This window comes from Harpia harpyja, chromosome 14, assembly GCF_026419915.1.
Source record: "Harpia harpyja isolate bHarHar1 chromosome 14, bHarHar1 primary haplotype, whole genome shotgun sequence".
In the NCBI taxonomy this organism is placed as follows: Eukaryota; Metazoa; Chordata; class Aves; order Accipitriformes; family Accipitridae; genus Harpia; species Harpia harpyja.
Window position 1 is genome coordinate 23,939,351 of NC_068953.1, and position 18,889 is coordinate 23,958,239.

Genomic DNA, 18,889 nt, shown 5'->3' on the forward strand with positions numbered 1-18,889 from the left:
CACTCCCCAGCCCAGAGGAGTTCTCCTCTTTACAGGTGACAGCAAATGAAGAAGAGTTTGTGTCCAAGCTCTGCACAGGGGGAAAGAAAAACCCTCCGGCATGAAAACCACAGGGAGAACGGGAGCAACAAATATTCTCCAGCTCAGGTTTAAGTTGAGCAGAGCACATCAGATCAAACAAACCCCTTACAGCGAAAGCTCTCCAAAGCATGGTTAATTTAAAAGGTGAATTATGAAACTTTCCAGCCTCAAGCAAAGCCACTGGTGAAGTCAGAACTTTTGTCCAAGTAAAGTCTTGGGGACTAAAATACAAAACACACACCAAATCCAACTCCACCTGGTCTCAAAGCCTGGATTTTGCCCCACGAACGACAAGCAAATCTAAAAAAATAGAAAGGCTTTCCACCTGCCAGCATCCAGCTGTGGTTTGCCTCTTGTTAGCACCCAAAGGAGCGCCTGTGTGGGGGGTTTGGTTTCAGCCCCGCTGCCTCGCAGGGAAACCTGGAGCTCGGAGGTGGTGATTTGCTGTGGATTTCCAAGTGCGCACAGTTGTCACTAGTGCTGCATTTCCCCCCTGTGGCATCTTCCATGGGAGAAGCGGCTCCAGATGCCGCCCCCAAGCAACTCTGTGAACTCTTCAGGTCCTAATCGAATAGCCCCATGAAACTCTAAGGCCAAATCCTGCTGCAAGTGACTTCCCCTACAACCCGTTCAGCTCTGACAAGACCCACAGGGCAAACACTCAGAGCACAACTTAATCCTTTGAGGTTTAAGCTCTGCTACTGCACAGCTGCAACAGCACCTGCGTCTTGCAATGGTCGGCGCATAGATCAAAGAGATTTGAGAGAGCATGGGGGGGAAGGGAAAAAAATAAAGTGAGGGAGCCCCCCCTCCCAAGCCATCAGAGTTTGTAAATCATTTTGAGATGAGCTGCTATAAGAAATGTAAAATATGCAATTAACGACACAGAAAAAGCATGCTACATTCAGCTTCTCTGCTCCTGCATAATCACCGCCCTCCTCCTCCCCTCTCTACAAACAGACCAAATCTAGCACATTAAAATGAAAATCAAAGGGAAAGCTGGGCGCACTCATTGGGTACACCCCATTGCTCCGGCAAGCAAAGCATGGTGATAACAGCTCAGGCACCGGCTTGCAGCACCTGAGAGGGGCTGCCCCAGAGACACCTCCATGGGAGCAGCAGCTGCAGCTCCCCATCCCCTGATGGGAGGAGTGGTGGCCGGGGAGCAGCACGCTCCTGCTGAGTGCTTAATATTGAATGAGTTTCCACAGGTTGGGAGATCGGCCTCCTCCCTGTTTCCAGGGGCTGAGTTATGTCTCCTGCACTCATAAGTTAGCAGCAGCCAAAGGGAGAGCAGAGGCGACTCCAGTGCAGCACTCCCTAGTTCTGGCTGGGCCACAGACATAACACAGGTTGGATTTTTTTCCCTTTTTTTTGCAAGCTTTTTGTTTTTCCAGTTCTGCCTAGAACCAAGACACACCAAAAAGATAAGCAATAGCAGGAGAGGAACGTTACCCAAACCTCCTGCATTGCTCGCCTTGCATCTCACAGCTGGTAAGAGGCCTAGGAGGACTCAATTACTGGCTGCGAGCCACGGGTCGGGGAGGCTGCATCTCACCACTTGCATGGGAAGCAGTGCAGGACTCCCAGAAAAACACCCTTTTACCCAGCGCTTTTCTTTTACGCTCAGAATTTAGGAATGCAAAATGGAGAGGACCATTTGATCATCACCTGCTAGTCTAACGAGCCCAGTTCACAACCCAGATTTATACAGGGAAGATACAAAAGCTTTACAGAAGCCCATGAGAACAAGACATCCAGCATCTAAGCCTCCTGTTCTTTATCTCTACGCATCTACCCCATCTATGGCCACGTGTCCTGAGGTTCTCCCTGGCCCGGCGGGGAGCCAAGGAGGCAGCCCCATGGCTGGGAAACTGCTGGAGGAGGAAGGGGAGGCAGGTCCTTTCCCCAGCCAGGCAGGGGTCACATCCATCCCCATGCTCCCAGGCAGCTCTTGCTCATGCCTGGGACCTCACGCTTGGAGCCAACAAGGCAGACCCCAGCTTGAATGGCACTTTCAGGCAAGGGGGGAAGGTGACTGGTGGGTGGCGGAGGGAGGGTGAAGGGAGGTGAAGGTGAGGGTGGAAAGTCTACTCTGGAAGCACCTACATGTATGTTGTGATTTCTGAGACCTGAGATTCACTTTGGTTTCTGGACCATACCAAGACCCACTCTTCTCAAAAACCTCCGTCTGTTCTTCCTCATCCTCTTAACCTCTTCCTCCCCGCCCTCTTTCCCCCGTCCCCCCAACCCATCCCCTGGTCCTCGCAGGGGGCTCCGGCCGGATCGGGCACTCACACGTGTCTGGCTTGTGGCAGTTGTGACCTTGTCGGAAGTACTGGGGGTTCTCGATGACGGGAATGCGGGTCATGCCGATCACCACCGTGTCCGGGCCAGCATCCAGGGACGAGGGCGTTGTGATGCCATGGTTGATGTGGTGGAGGGGACTGGCTGAATCCTCCTCTCCGCTGATCACTGCCACAGGACCTGCAAACACCACGCACATCCATCAGGTACAACATGGGAAAGGGGATCCGCGAGCCCTGTTGACCACACGGGTATGGATCCCTGCGGGTCAGCAGTGGACCACCACCAGCCGCTGGACAGGATGCCTGTCCTAGCACTCCTGGCAGTTGGCCCATCCCCAGGCAGCTCACAGGGCAGGGAAGACACCTCAAGTTTTCTTTCCTGGTTTTGGGGTACCAGGCTGACAATCCTGCAGAGGTTAAAGTAGCTACAGGTGACACTACAGCAGAGGTGAGAGCTGCACAAACCTAGGGCTGTCACAAGATAGATCAGTTGCTGTGGTGCCCGTATACCCTGGTATCATAAGCTTGGCAAAATACATAACTGAGCTTAGACTGGAGAAACATCACCCCTACAGAAGATCTATTTCACCCCAAACCCATATTCACACCATTTCTCTCACCCAATGTGTCGCCCATCTTGTCTCCCCTCCTCCAGTTTCACTCCAGCACACACATGGAGACCTTTGGTAAGGCTGATACCTGCAGGGACCCACGAAGTACTGGAGCAGATCTTGCTTAGCTCATGCTGCATCCCACCACCACCACAAACAGCAACATCTCCCCCTTACCCTCCTGACCCTAAAAAGCTCACACCACCATCAGATAGGCAAGGAAATGAGGCAAAGTAGTCACCCCCCCAGGACGGGAGTAACAGGAGTCTCCCATCCCTCCACAGCCCCTCTAGTGTTCATTATTTGCTCTCACTAGAGCAAGGACACAGAGGGTGTTTCCCCTGAGAGGAGCCCTGTGCCATGCTGGAACCCCGAGGCCACAGGCACCCAAGGATGGCAGAGAAGAGAGGCCCCAGCAAAATATGGAGAAGTCAGCACCACAAACTTTAGGCTGAGCTGCAACAAACCCAGAAGATTCCCTCCTCTTTATCTCCTCTAATTCATCTGCTGCCATCTCAAGTACTTCTTAAATCCCAATTCCCCATCTGCTTCTTGATCACAGGACCAGTTAATGATCCCCGCGAGGCTGAGAGGGACCTGGTGGAGCGCTTGAAGTGGTCCCTCTGCACTCACCCCCATGCAAAGTCCTGAAGTTGCTGCTCCGTGAGCACGGAGCCCTCAGCACCCACCTCCTTGGTCAATGTACACAAGAGACCTTCCTGCTCCCCAAGCATCTCAGCACCCCAGCCAACTGGGCCAGTCCACGTGCCTCCCCCAAGTCCCACAGTACCCACTTAGGCAACCTTGTCTACTTCCATGGAATAGGTCCCCAAAACACCAGTGTGCCCAAATGTACCCACATTGATCTCCCTCCTGCAGATGGCCAGCCAGCAACCATGCTCCAGGTCCTTCAGCCTCGTGCCCCAGCTATGACTCTTTTCATCACTGCTCTAATCTTGCCCAAACCAATGGCAGGCTTGTTCCCATAGGTAAAATAAAGTGACGAAGGAAAGAACATCCATACCTGAGAGCCAAGGCCTGCTTCCCACACAGAACTATTTCACAATATTCAGCTGTATCCCAATTTTTGACTTATGTTTTATTTTATTTTTACATCTTTTAACTTCAGTCTTTGCTATCAGCTGCCAAAGCTGGAAGCCTCAGGGGACATCAGGCATTAATACATTATTCCCCAATTCCATCTGCTCTCACCTGTCCTGGGGTCCAACCTGCCAGCCAGCATCACAAACACCTCCATCACGAGGTGAAACCCTTTAATCCATGCTGCAGCCATTCATGCTGTGTAAACACATGATCCTGAGGAGTTGGGCAATGTAGGGACTGCACTGCAACCTTCCATGAGGACCTCCCTTTTATGTTCACACGGGAAGAAAAACCACACTCAACTAGAGATGCTCCTTTTCTCCTGCGTGGGTGCTACCAGGGCTACCAGAAGCTCAAGCAAAAATGAGCTGAGATGCTGCATTGAGGCTTCGAACTTATTCAGAGAAACCTGGCTTTTACCTACATTGCATAGAAAATGCCTCTCTCCCATCAGTAATCTACTTCTAATTGCACAATTACTTTATTATGTAGTACTAGCAACAAAGTCTTCAAGCCATTTTACTCTCCAGAGCTTCTGGGAGGACAAGGCGAACACTGGCTCCATGCAGTCATTAATCTAGTCTAAAGGCTGCTCATTTTTGGAGCTTCAAGTATCGTTTGTTCTTCCAAGTGGGATATAATAAAGTTATTGTGTAATTAGCAGAGTCCTAGCAGCCGTGACAGGTGTTTTAGTCACAAGGAAAAAAAGTCTCTCCCTTTATTGTGAATTCCTTCTGGCAGGTTCTGGCTTTTTTTTACATTACTCCCCGGGCCCACGTGACTTCCAGCTTTTGAGACGCAAAGGCAAAATTCAGCTCTTGCCGCCAGATGCCTCTGTTGGGACTACACACGCTGTATTTCTCCAAACACGAAAAGCAAACAGGCAATTTTGGTTTGAATGACTTTTGTTCTTTCACGTTGTCAAGTCTTTGCATGCAAACCAGGAGGATTGGCTTTTGCACAGCGTGCATGTCCCTTTGGCCGTACCCTGCACTGCTGGCTGGCTCAGCTGTGGTGGGAAGGGGAGACCTCTGTGTTTCAAGGTGCAGTTCATAAAACAAGTCATAAAAATATTAGCTGGTATAGACTAGTATAAATAATTTGAGGAGACACCATAAAGATGTCCCTTGCAGTGGAGTGGTGGGAGAGGCTATTGAGGACTTATTGCTTTCCCTAAGGAGCCAAGGTGTTGCTTCAAAGGAAGGTTCCTAATCACACAGTGGGATGTGAAAGGCCTCTCTAGTGAATGATATGAAGGAAGTCTTCTTTGTCCTCTGCTCTGAGAGCAGAAATCACAACTTTGTGACAAGGAGCAAAGAGGACATCTCCTACAGTGTTAGTACTGGAGGGAGATGGTAGGTTTCATAACCAACCATGGGACGTACGTCAGGCTGGCACAGACCCTGCTGGGGATGTAGTTCTTGGGGGCTCACAAAGCCCTGCCGGCATATAACCCTTGCTGACATTGCTTGCACAGCACCTCCTCATTTTTAAGGACCACAGATCACAGCAGTGTTCCTCTGTACAAGCAGGTTAGAAGGACATGGCTACATCTAAAGAAGTAGGGCATGATCAAGGAGGTTGGGTTCTTGTGAAACTAAACACAGCCAGCACCTATTACCCAATGTTCTGATGGCAGTTTCCTTGCCAATGAACAGATCCAGAGTCTGATCTTCTTTACACTCCACAGGTTTTTTTCTGCAGTTCACTGCTTAGGTGGACTTTCTACATGTGTTATCCCTAGTTTCATGCCCCAAACCTGTCCAAGATCTATGGGGTAAGAGGTAACCATGATCCACAGTTGCACTCCCATTCCCCAGCGAACACTGGGTCCTGTGAACGGACTCAACCTCTTAGTCATCCACCTCAAGTCGATGCCGCCAAGCTTAGACATTTACAAGATCTACCAACCCTCAAAGGCCTCAGAGCTGAACTCTGATCCTCCATGACCATCTCAACCCCTTCCCAGTTCTGCGAAAGTGGGAAACCCCAAGAACTGCCAAGGCAGTTGCGGTCCTGACACCACAGCAATAGTACACCACATAAAGTATATTCTACACTTGCAATCATCCGAGGACAGTTTACTGCCTCTGACTGTATTTCCAGGTCTTGAAAAAAAACCAAAATAAATCACATTCTCAAGAGTCCTAAGGAACACACCCGATGGGTGCAATGCACTAGCTTTCAAGCTTTCAGAAACGTTTCTGATGATGGTAGGCACCAAGCTGGCATGGACTATAACATATCATTCAGCCAATTCATCCCAATATCTTCCACAAGGTATAATTGGATTAAAGACATAATTTACAGTTGAGGACTTCTCCAAGTTTCTCCTATTAACTTTTGGGGAGGGGTGGGAGGTATAGAAATCTGGACAACATTAACTCCTTACAACACAGTCGTGGCTCTTTATCACTTCCATTCTTTCGTTCCCATCCCTTCTGGCTGGTCACAGCTGAGATACAGTGCCCTCTAAGCACACGGCCACTCTGTTGCCCCTCTGAGACTCAGATGAGCGCTGGACTCACTGTACAAGCCTGAGACAAACTTTAAAAACATCATTGATATCAAGCAGTCACCGATCACTTTTATAGGTTTGACTATTGCTCTGACACTCAGAATATATACTGCCATTAGTAACTCCTGGAAACAAAGCAGCTACCTAGACTTCAACTCTTAATCTATCTTGGCAATAGCATATGGTTTTTGCTGTTAAGTAGGTAAAGAGGTTGAGTTTCTGATGTATAATGCTGATGAATGGCTTTATTTGGAAGAATTCTCACAGGCTTCAGCAGTGCATTTTCCAGGTAAGGTTAAAGGAAAAAAATGGAGTAAAAAGAGAAAGAGAGTACAGATTTTAAGATTTAGGTTTACCTTCCACTTGACAGAGAAATGGGCAGAGGGACATAGAAAAGAAGCCAGTTTTGTACTGTAAAAATGCAGAATAATAGTCAAGGGTAGCCTGGGGTACCTCCTGATATACCACCCTTTGATCTTAAAACACAATATAAAATATTTTGGAGCTCCTCTGAAACTTGAAATCTAAAGAGTGATGCAGTAGCTGTTTCTGTGAATAACTCAGCCTATGCTATGGACAAACATACTGTGGATATTAACTATAAAAAGAGTCTATTTGTTAATACTTTAAGAAGCCCTTGTATGTTCTGAGCATCAAACGTGTCACATCTATACTCTGAAAGGCTCTCGATGGCTCTGCTTCCATCCAAGCAGGGGTCTCACCAGCCAGCAGCATCCACACTGCCTGCAAGGACAGAGTTTAGCTGTTCTCCATGCTAAGCCCATGCGTTTTTTCTGCCAGGGAAGCAATGTCAGCAGCAGTGATGGAGCCACAGAGCTGCAGGGAAAGACTGGCGAGATATTAAGGATGTCCCAGGACTACCCCTGGGTGAAGAGGCAGTCAGCCCCTGCTCCAGCCCAGCCATACAGCCACTGCCAACCTGTCCCTTTGCAATGCTAGTGGGAGAGTCAACCAGAAAATTAGGATCAAAATGAATCTGATGTTAACTGAAGAGCAGCAGGGCAGCTTGAAAACGTTGCTTTTGGAAACATCACAAGGAGCAATGCTGTTCTCCCTTCCCTCCCACATCTCCTCTACAGTCAACTCCTCTTTCCCAAGAGAGATGCCTTATTCAAACACCACCATTCCTGGCCTCATCTCCACCCTCTTTTCTCCCCCAGCCTCCCGGTCAGGCTATGCTCCATCCATCCCAGCAATGTTCCAGCTCTTCTTGCTTTGCATCCATCCTGATACTATCATCCCTGCAAATATTGAGCAAACATTCTTCCAGGTTGCCCCAAAATCTGCTTTTCAGAAAATCTCCTATCGTTCTCTATTCGGCACTCTTCCCTGTGGCTAAACTGGAGTTCTGCTTGGTGTTTTCCTTCATCTCCTTGTTTATCTGGAAGCTCTGTGAAATAGGATATACCTTTTAGTCGATGTCTGTGAATCGCCTGGTTCATTCACAGTGTTACATGGACAACTTGTTACTTAAGAAAAATAAAGCAAATAATAATATATAGCTTAGGGACCCCCTGTTTGTGTGATCATATCATAATGGTAAATTATTTATCAAGGCTAAGAGCTATACTTTCTGATAAAACATAGGCTCAGGAATATAGGGTATTTCATAAATAACCACAGATTGGAGAAGATAAGATAATGGCCACTTCATACACATCCATAACATAATGAATGTTCCAAGGCAGACAGGTGAAGAAACAACAAAAACTCCAGCTTGCTATCACTGTAACCTCTCCAAAGCAACAAAAATGATCGAAGGTGTAGAAAACACGACCTCCAAGGGAAAACTGAAAGAATTATGCTTTGTGTTGAGAGGAGAAGAGCGAAGGGACACGTGATAACAGCCTCCAAATATGTAAAAGGTTGCAGCAAAGAGAAATAAAACAGCTGTTCTCCATGTCCACTGGGGATAAAACAAGAAATAATAGGTTTAAATTGTGCTGAGGGAGATTAGGGTTTGAATGTTTTCCCTAATGCCTAGAAGTACGGATGGTTGAGCACTGGAAGAGATAACCCGGGGATGCTGCAGGGGCTCAGCCACTGTCAGGCTGGGAAGGGAAAGGTTAAAGAAATTTCTTTCAAGGACTTCTTAGCTACAGGGTCTGACACTGCTCAGAGCCCTCCCAGGCTGCAGCACTTTTCGCCTGCAATCAAACAGCCCTCAGCAAGGAGTACTCTTCCCTTTATTGGTGCTTCCAAAGAAACTCCAGCCAAGGACCTCGCCGGCGGTGCAGACCAGGTTTGGGCAGCATCTGTGGCACCATGGGTGCAGCACTGGACCGGGATGGGACCATGGTCTCTCCAACGTGGTTTCAGAAAGGACAACTCCACCTACATCCCAGGCCACGTGCTCGGGACGGAAACTATGTTTGCTGAAGCAGAGAGTGATGAGGCGAGTGCTCAGGGCTGCAGGGCAATCCTCCTCTCACCACCCATGCCTCTGGGAGCTGTCTCTCAGAACAATATTTTTTGATCAAAAATGATCACTGCAAGAGCTAACTGTGCCATCCGCATTTGCCTGTGTAATATAAAGGAGCCATATAATTAACCTACTTAATTAGGAACTGTATATGACCCATAACTAGAAAAAAAATGCTCTCCTAGTAAAGTGGGTCACCATGCATTGTATAGCAAGCACTAAAGCAGACCTCATTAAACTCCAATATATATTATATATAAAATCCCCTCCTCCTCTGACTTCAAACCTCTGTTGGTACTTCCATATTTCCCTGATCTTAATTTTAAATGCTGTTCTTCAAAGGCCCGTATCACCAACTGGCAAGTAGATACTTCCAAGGCAGGATCTCTCAGCCTAGCTTTACAACTTGGAGTTATACGTATGCCCATACACGTTTATTTTTAACACAGATAGAAAACTAACCCTGAACTTCAGCTTATCAGGAAAACAAACAAATTAAAAAATGTTTTAAAAAAATTCCAGCCTTTTGCTAGAGCTGAAATCAAACCATCCCCCAGGGCTGATCTCTGCACCAGCAAGGAAGGGAACGGAAACTCATAAAACAATAAGCAAAAGCACAACAAATACAATTAAAAATCTAGCCATGCTCAGAGCAAGATTGCATTTACTGTCTCATAAAGAGAGCCTCGTCCTGTCAGGCAAACAAAAGGAAATCAATTTCTTAATTTTTATTGGCAGATGTGGGCAAGGGGCCAAGTCAGCGCTCAGTGCCTACACAGGACCTGCTTGGAGACAGACTGCCGTGGGCTCCAGCCCGTCCCCTGCCCTCCTGCAATGGGAAGCAGCTGCTTCTCCTCATCCCTGGAGTCTCCTATCCCAACCACAGGATGGTCCACCATGTGGTGCATCATCCCCTGAGCCACAGCAGACCCCTCGCTTCCACAAAACACTGGGCTTTAACTGGAGACACCCCTAATTGCAGTTCTCTGTGTGCTTGCTTTGTCACCACCACCTCAACCAGGTCCAAGCAGCTTTTCCCACACCCATACAGCTCAGTTCTGTCTCCCTGCCCTAAATTCACCCCGGGTTATCCCCGCATCCTTGCACAACCCCTACAACACACCATGGGAGCTGGAGGGCGTCGCTGCAGAGGCTTGCCCGTACAGCATGGCTTTTGCTCGAACCACACCGTGGCCAGCTGTGGAGCCTGAAAAGGTGCCAGCCCCACTTCTGCCATGGCCTATGGGGTGCAGACTCTCCCGTCAGCTTTTGGGGGAAACAATACATATAAAATGTCATATCCTTGAGCTTTGCAGGCAGGTGAAGACTCCGAGAACATAAATTTGAGCTCTCAGAGGGGTCTACTTCAAATCCTCAGCTTCCAGCCCCTCTGGCAGCAAAGGCAGGAGAAAATGGCCAATAGCAATCCATTTTCCCTTCTCCTGAATGAGGTGATGGCTTTGGGGCCCTGACCATCTCGAGGAGGTGACAATACCACTGAACTTTGGGGTGAAAGGGAGTGAGGGTTAGGCCCGGGAGCCCTGCACCCACCACCACTCCAGCTGGACACGTGGCTCTTCCCCCACCCCGCTGCCACCTTCCACCCCTTATAAATTGCAGATGCATTCTCATATAAAAAAGGGCTGTCAGATCCGTTGTCAGTGGGTGATCCCTACACAGGTGATCCTCAAAGCGCTTTCTCTCCTGATGAAACAGTCTGCCGAAATACTGCTGTTTACAAAAGCCCCTTTCCTTCTTTACATATTGACATTTCCTTCTCTCTCTGATGTTTTCAGGTGTTTGCAGGGGGACAAGGCAGCTCTCGCTGCAAAAGAGGATGCATCAGGGCGGAGGGGCCACGGCAGCCCTGTGCATCCTCCCTTTGCCCATTCCATCCTCCAGTCACCCTGGCAGTCCCAGTATGGAACATCACTCCAACCCCATTGGGGGTAGAGGATCTCCAAACCTCCACTACTCCTCCCATGTCCTTTCCTTCCCCTCCTTTCTCAAATTTATTTATTGAGCTTAAACACAAATCATTAAGATCAAATTGTATAAAATATAAAGTCAATGCATATGGTGGCACAAATGTATAAAGCCAGCAGAACAAGCAACAGAAAATGCTTACAGTAAAAACGAGACGATCTGATGATTAAAAAGGGAGGGATCTGACAAGCCAGGGTTGTGCGTGACAGCAGAGCCAGCCAGCACCCACAGGAAGGCAAAGCAGCAATTTTTACATCTAGGCTTAAAGCTCCTGGCCCAGCAGTACCAAACCTCTTCAACTCAGAAAACATATACCCGGGAAAGGGACTGTAAACAGTGGATGGGGGTAACCAGGAGAATATATTTTAGATCCTGTAATGCAATGATCTGCTGACTCTAAGTATCAACAAGCCAACACCTTCTCCCATGTAATAGGGGATGGATACTGGAAAGCCACTTCATTTGCCAACAGGAAAAGGTTTTCACCACTGAGGTCAGGTGAAACAACTAGCTAATCGTGCAGACAACAGGAGAGGAAGAAAAGCGTGTTTTATTCAGTTGTTGCTGCAGGGAGGAAGACACTATTTCGTCTGGCAATGCTGGTGCTGGCATTCAGTCCATCCCCAGTCACCTTCCATCATTCCCCCCATCTAGCTTCCCCCATTTGCTGCTCACAAGCCAATTTTTCCCACTACTGGGCATGCATGCTCCCCGTGGGATGTGAGAAGCCAGCTGGGGTCCAACACATCCATTCTTGCAGAGAAACCTCCTGAGATGGCATCTTGGCATGGCAGAGCCAGCACCAGCAGTGCCCAGAGCAGAGAAACACACACCTGGACGAGGCAGAAGGAGTGAGCAGGGGCACACGGGGATGCAGCATCTGTGTGCAGACAAACTCCCTGCATGGTCCCACTGCAGCCCTCCTGCCCCAGCCCCAAGGTCAAGGCTCAGAAAAGGGTGGTGGGGCAGGAGGGGTGGCTGTTGGGTACCAGACGTGCAATGAGACATCAAAATGAGGTCACTGTAGTCTTATCTCCCATGCACAAGACCATCATTTCCATCCCTCTTTATGGGATCTGCTCCATTTGAAGCCAAAACATCATTTTCTTCCCCCCAGGTCTCCATCATCCCACTGCACCCAGCCCTCAGCTCCAGAGCTGGGCACGATCCTGCCTGTCCCAAATCCTCTGCTTGTTGCCATTTACCTTTTTTTCCCCTTTTTTCCTCTTGACTAGAGTTTTGTGTCTTGGTTTTTTCCAAAGTCACCAAGCTGTCACCTCAGGGGCACCTTGAACTCTAGATCGGTGCAGGCTTTACAAGGCAAGAGCTGGGCAGCGGCTGGGTAAAGGCCTCAGCAGCGCCTATTAATCTCTTGGCTCACTCATCCCTATCACAGACACACCATAAAAATGATATAAGCATTTCATTCAAACGGCGCTGCAGAGGGAGTGGGGAAGAGCATGGGGCCAATTGATTTCCAGTATGTCTGCTCTTTACCTCCAGGTATAAACACAACAGCAAAATCAATCGGAATAACATCATATCAGCTCTCTAATCTCTTCTGTTCGCAGGACGCGCTTTATATACTGCGGCGTTTCCTACGGCTTGTTTACAGAAGGCCCCAGTGCCTCCGCACCCCCCAACCTGCCAATGTGCAGCCGATTCCTCGCTCTCAGCCCCTCCAGTGAAAAGCTTCAGGATCTGCAGATCCAAACCACAGCTCTTCCCCTGCTCCATGCGGGAGGTGCCAAGAGGTATCCCAAAGCAACGTGCCTTGCCCACGTTAAAACATCACTAACGTGCACTTGCTGAGCCCTGGGTCATGTTAGCACTTGCTAAAAGGCAGATGCTTGCTCACTCACACCCCTTCCTGCGTGGATGGCAGCTTGCTCAGGGTTGATGGGCATCCAGGCATGCTCAGATCTGCTGCCAAGCACACCGAGAGGGACAGTCCCACTGACACGGGGACACGGGCAAGGCAGCAGCAGCATCTGCTTTCCCCAAACCCTCAGGACCCCATAGCTGTGTCCACCCATGAGCTCGCACATGGCTCTGATGGCATTTCGCCTCCTCACGAGCACCTAGCACCCAGAGGCTGAGTGAACCCGAGCAAAGACCCAAGCCCAGAGCAGGGCTGCCTGCTCAGCACTGAGCGGATGCATTTCCTTTCTGCATTTCCAACTTATCATCAACCCAAGGCTTTTATCCTCTCTTCTGGCCCCCAGCCACCACAGAGTGAGACTGTGACAAACTGATAAACATTTTCCCCGAGCCCTTGCTCGGGTGAACATGTGAACGCAGCATGAGGCTGGGGAAAGGGCTGCCTGGGGAGGCATCAAGGGGCTGTCTTCTGCAAACTCCAGCTCAGCACTGAGGCGATGCTCTCCCCCACCTCAAACCAGACCTTGGCTGAACAGCTGCAAGATGGAGAGGAAAGCAGAAGTGGTTTAAGCTACACCTCACAGTCTTATCTTGCAATTCAGCCAGCAAAGAACATGCACACAGTGTGCATTAAGGCTGCGGCAACTGCATCACCTTCAACACTGCGGCCAGCGTTGGGTGAAAGCTTTGGGATGTGGTATCTAACCTGCTCAGCATAGAGCTCCCTTTAGCACACAAGGTGACCACCAGTGATGTCTCAGTGAGGGGCTCTGTTGGCAGCTCCACCATCAACATGTCCAGCCCGCTGCTGGATGACTGACCTGAGCCAAGAGCACGATGCTGCAGGAACCTGTATCTCTGCCCGGAAACACTTAAAACAGCAAGAACCACTGAAGGTCTGAGAGGCAACAGCTGGGATCACTGCTGCCCTCCTGCCCAAGGGTTTTCCTGACCTTTGCTGAGACTGGTACCCAACACTGCTTAATAAACACCATCCATGGAGAGAAAGCCCTGCCAGCAGCAGCTCTGCAGCACAAGCTTCCTACCAGCCAGGACCACTGCATGCTGAGGGCAAGCATTGGGCATATTTCTCATTAGCTCCTTGCCCCAGTCCACCAGCTGCCTCCATCTTCCTCCCACTGCTCCCCTTCCCATGCCTTCGCCACTGCAAGATCAACCTTGGGTCATCTTGATCTACTTGGAAAGCTCAGCTGCCATGAAAGCAAACTGCTTGTCCTCTGGCTCCAATCTCTTACTGAAATTAGTGCCAATGGAAGTGTCACTATCAATTTCATAATGTTATTGGATAGACATAAAACTGGGCCAAGTCCCATATTCCTGACGGGCCATCAAAGGGGTGGGGATTATGGGTAAGGAGACAGGCAGCCCTGGCAGGAAAGGCAAAGGCTCCAGATCAATTAGTCTGACGAGGCTATCTTCCAGCCACATCACTTAGTGCTGACACCAGTGCCTTCTCCTCAGAGCCTGGCCACCCCTGCGCTGAGAAGGTTTATTTTCTCCAGTGGTAACCAGAGCCACTCTGAGCCCAGGGAGCTGTGCGTCCCCTCTCCAAATATCCAATTTATGTGACTCCCGAGACACCAAGGGATGTTGCTGTCATTACAGGACATTAATTTTCAGACCTCCTTATTTTGGTTTAATATTCTGTCAAGATAAAAAAAGAAAAAAATCACACATTAAAAAAAATAAATAAATGCCCCGCTCTGCATTGCTCAGAGGTTTCAAATGGAAGGAGCACTCAAAATGTAAAGTACCCAGCACAACACATGGTTTGTCTTTGCTCTGTGTTTTTCTTCTTGGTTTTCTTTCAAGATCCTGCTTGGACCATGAAACTGAACTGGTCACTACTACCATCTGGTTCTCATGCAGTAATTAATAGTGCTTGTAATTTTTCAAACAAAAATAGTTCTAGGTTGTTACTTTTTTGGTCAACTTTTGACCTTTATGTTTTTAAATGGAGTTCTTATGAAAACCTCAAGCAGCCATTGAGGCTGCAGGTGGCAATGGACTGGGTTCGCTTCCAGCAGACGTCCCACGTGCCCAGTCCCTGCCAGCAAGTGAACGACTGCATTCACTCAGGGTGCAAATTTTTAGACCCAAACTTAAAATCAGACCCATGAAGTTTACTTTCAGGCCAAAAGATAAATCCTTACATGGTCAAAAAATAATAAAAACTCCTTGCAATGACAGTTTGGCTTAGTTCATGCATGAGAGCAATGAAAATTTAAAACTTCTGCCTCTCAGAAAGTCAATTCTTTTTTTTTTTTTTTTTCTTCCCTCCACAGCCCTCCTTGAGATGATCTCCGGCAGTGATATCAGTATCTCAGATTTATTCTATCCCAAGATAAATAGTGTGTTGCTTACAGAATCAAAATGTATTTAACTTGTGTAATGGTTTAAATCCTGAATCTGCTCCTGCAATATTATGAGACTCTTCTGGAATATGAAGTCCATGTCAGAAATATCCACACACAAATAAACAAATCCTTTTTCTTTCATGCTGAGCAATTGGGAGAGGAAGTGAGGCTGGGGTTTGGGCAGCCCTGGCGCTCCCCAGCCCATGATGCTTACATCAATAACAGCGTTGGGGGTGTTAAGCTTTGCTGCAAGTCCTGGGATCAACATTTGCCAAAATGAAAATCGCTAAAGAAATAAGGTTTTGCAGGTTTTCAAGAAACCTTTGTAGACTTACAGGGCAGGGGGGAAGCGCTTGACATTCTGCAGGCAGAACTGATTGGAAAGGGACCGATGCTTTTTGGCTCAGCTAATGCCAACTGCAGCATCAATACACTGGTGTTTTCCACGATGCCATACCTTACTCCAAAATTTATAGGCCTTAGTCATAAAGGTGATGGTTTTGCTTAAAAATCACAGAAGTGGCCCCTAGAGAAAGGCTCCAAAATTACAGCTTTCTGGGAGCTGACAGCTCATTTGCAAAGACTATCACCGGTTTGGGGTTTCCACCTGCCTTGCTGGGACCCTCATCAAGCTTGAGAGGGGTCCTGTGAACAGGCAGATAAAACAAGCAGGGGATAAAAGGTTGGGAGATGTGGAGGGGGACAGAAAACAACTCCCCACTCAGAGAACTTGCTGCATTGCCAATCCATCAGCCTAAACAAACCCTTTAATAAATTAGAGAGCTATTCATTGAAATGGCTTCCTCTGTCCCCACGCTGCCAGTTAATCTGTAATTCAGATAGATCAGTCAGAAGGCAAGAGTCCAGAATATAAAATGATTAATTCCTCCAAGGCTTGGGGAAATTTCCCTTTCTAAACAGCATAGCACGCTCCCCTCCTCACCGGTGAGCTACAAGCATGGACGTGGCTCCCATCAGAGGTCAGTGAGGAACACCACTTGCATTTCAATACAGGCACTAGCAAACCCATCGCCTGTCACCACGTCGCTGGGTTGGCAGTCCCAGGGTGGGAGCTCTGCCATAGCCCTTGCAAGAAGCTTGCCTCACACCTTCCAGCACCTTCCCACTCTGCAAGTCCTCCAGCGCCCGGCTAGAAATGCTCGGACTCTTGCCACCCTGTCAGCCCAACACCAACACTTTTCAAGACAAGAGTTTTTATGCAGCAAGGGTGTAAATCATCAATTAAAGCAAGCGAGCTGGTCTGCAAAAATGCAGCATCTACCAATTCCGGTTGAGGAACAAGCAGCTGGTGCCCAACGTGAGTGTGGAGGTTGGGGCAGAGCGCATCTCATCTCCCAGCTCCCCCAAGAGGAATCACCCCCAGATCCACCTCTGTCCTTTACAACATCAGGAGCTAACTGGGGCACTGGCCTCTGGCTGGAAGACAGCAGTGAAACAGAGAAGCTTCAGAAAAGAAATGAAGGGTGGCAGTTAACCAGATGGACACACTGGAGCAGGTGGTTAGGGAATGGGGACAAGTCATATGAAGCTCCACGTGAGACCAGAGGCACCTGAACACGGTGCCAGCCCTGGAGGCAGCAGAATCAAAACAAACATCTTTCTATAGCCAGGAGAGAGGCATGAAGAAGGGGAAAAGCCTACTAAAAAGGACTCTTGAAAGGATGCAAGAGATTGGGCATCACAACAGTCACTGTGGGCCTGGCTGGCACAAGCAATGGCCTGACAATGTGAAGGGACATTAAGGTGGGATCCTCAGGGTCTCGTTTTGATTCTGCTGGTTCTTGCAACCTCAGTCTCCAGCTTTTAAAGCATGAGAGCTTAAGAGCCATCAGCAGCCAAATCCCTGTCTCCCTACACATATTCCACATCCTACCCTCAAGCTACTTCATCAACATCCTGAAGGCAGGTGGGAGGGAAGCTGCCTCATGTTAGCCCGCGAGCCCAAGGGCAGAGAAAGATGGGGTGTTCAGCATTTACCTCTGTGACTATGCGCTGTCTCTCTGCTCCACACCCCATGTCCCCAGAACACATCGCTTGCTTGATGGCTTTGTAGCTCACGACAAAAGACATGACAACACATCCACACTGGGAAGCCGGACCTGAAGATGTGCAGAGGTCGAGCGACTTCTCCATCTGCACCATTGAGGGAGCAGGAAGGAGCGAGTGGGATAAACAGTATCCTTACCCACAGCATGGTGATGAGAGAGGAAAAAAAGAAAAAAAAAAAAAAGAAAAGAAAAAGGGAGCTTGCACAAGGCTGGCGTCTTTCTAGTTGCAAGTAGCACGTGTCTGCTGAGCATCAGGCCAAGTGCCCCTTGCACAAAGCCCACTTCAGGCTGCCAGAGCATCCTGCAGCAGACCCTGCCAAACCCACTCCCAAATTCACCTGCCTGGAGGCACCCATCAGGCTGCTAGCACCCTACGGACCACAGCTCAAGTGCGCAGGCAGCACAAGTATGCGAGCGGAAAGCAGCACGAGGCAGGGAGAACTGCAGTGGTGGAGGCACCTGGACCACAACCAAGCCCCTTTCTAGAAGCAGCTATCAAGCCTCTGCGGAAGTAGTGGAACGGAGCCACTTTTCATCCTACCTCTCAAGGAAATCATCACTGCTGTTACGCAGACACAATTATGTCTCCAGAGCCTTTTAACTGTAGCTCTTTAGGGCTGAGTGGGTTGATAGAAATCTATTCACAGGGCTGACATCGCTTGGCTGGGTAGGGACACTGCCACTGAGTCAGCGGCTGGGGAGGGACCACAAAATAAGACTGGTGATGGGGGAAGTCCTAGGCAATGCCAAGGCAGCATCTCCTGGGGGACCCGCCCCTACTCCCTTGACAGAGTACTGCAAAGGCCAGGCCAATTTCTCACCTTACTCTTTTAGAACCTCCTTTTAAAGAAAAAAAAATAATAATAATATATGGGAGCTGCCTGCTTTCCTTTAGTTTTGTGCTCCCCCTCTAGAGGGGACCACCACTCAGAGATGGATGGCTGCACACACATGTCAGCCACAGCAGGACAATGCAGAGCAACATAAGGCCGTCTCGTCCCCAACATCCCCACTCTCCAGGTAGCCCTAAGAAATGCCAGGATCTGAGCACTGGGCAAATGAGAGCACAGGAACACAGCTTGGCTGTCAGTCTCTCGGACACCTTGCCAAATCCATGTCCAGAGCACGGGGATGCAGGAAGCTTGTACTGTGGGACCCTTGAACTGCATCACAGAGCCCTTTTGGATCTTGGCAGAGCCGACTGGGGACTGCTTTATCATATCCGCCATCTGCTTGTTTGCTTTGCCATCCTCTGCTCCTCCTGGCTATGCTCAAAGATTCCTACCTGTTCTCTGAAAGCTTTGCCGGGTCTCAGTAAACAAACCACAGGCAGGGATGAGAGCGGGGAGGGGGAAGGCAGAGGAGGGGAGAAGAAGGGAAAGAATCAAAATTTAATTAAAAAGACACTTTTGCTTCAGGGCCTCCGAAAATTACAAATTCATAAATCTCTTAGTAAATGCCCTGAGCGGTTGCTATGCCAGGCTGCCTACCAGTCCCACCAGGAGGGCC

General features: G+C 48.9%; 1 protein-coding gene across 3 annotated transcripts in view; it reads right to left on the reverse strand.

The window, feature by feature from the left end:
• Positions 1–18,889, reverse strand: part of NTRK3 (neurotrophic receptor tyrosine kinase 3) — a 229,099-nt gene that overhangs the window by 105,327 nt on the left and 104,883 nt on the right. For all 3 annotated transcript variants that reach the window (XM_052807890.1, XM_052807891.1, XM_052807892.1), the window contains exon 12: positions 2,380–2,568. In XM_052807890.1, the coding sequence (XP_052663850.1) occupies positions 2,380–2,568 (189 nt within the window). The remainder of the gene's footprint in view (positions 1–2,379; positions 2,569–18,889) is intronic.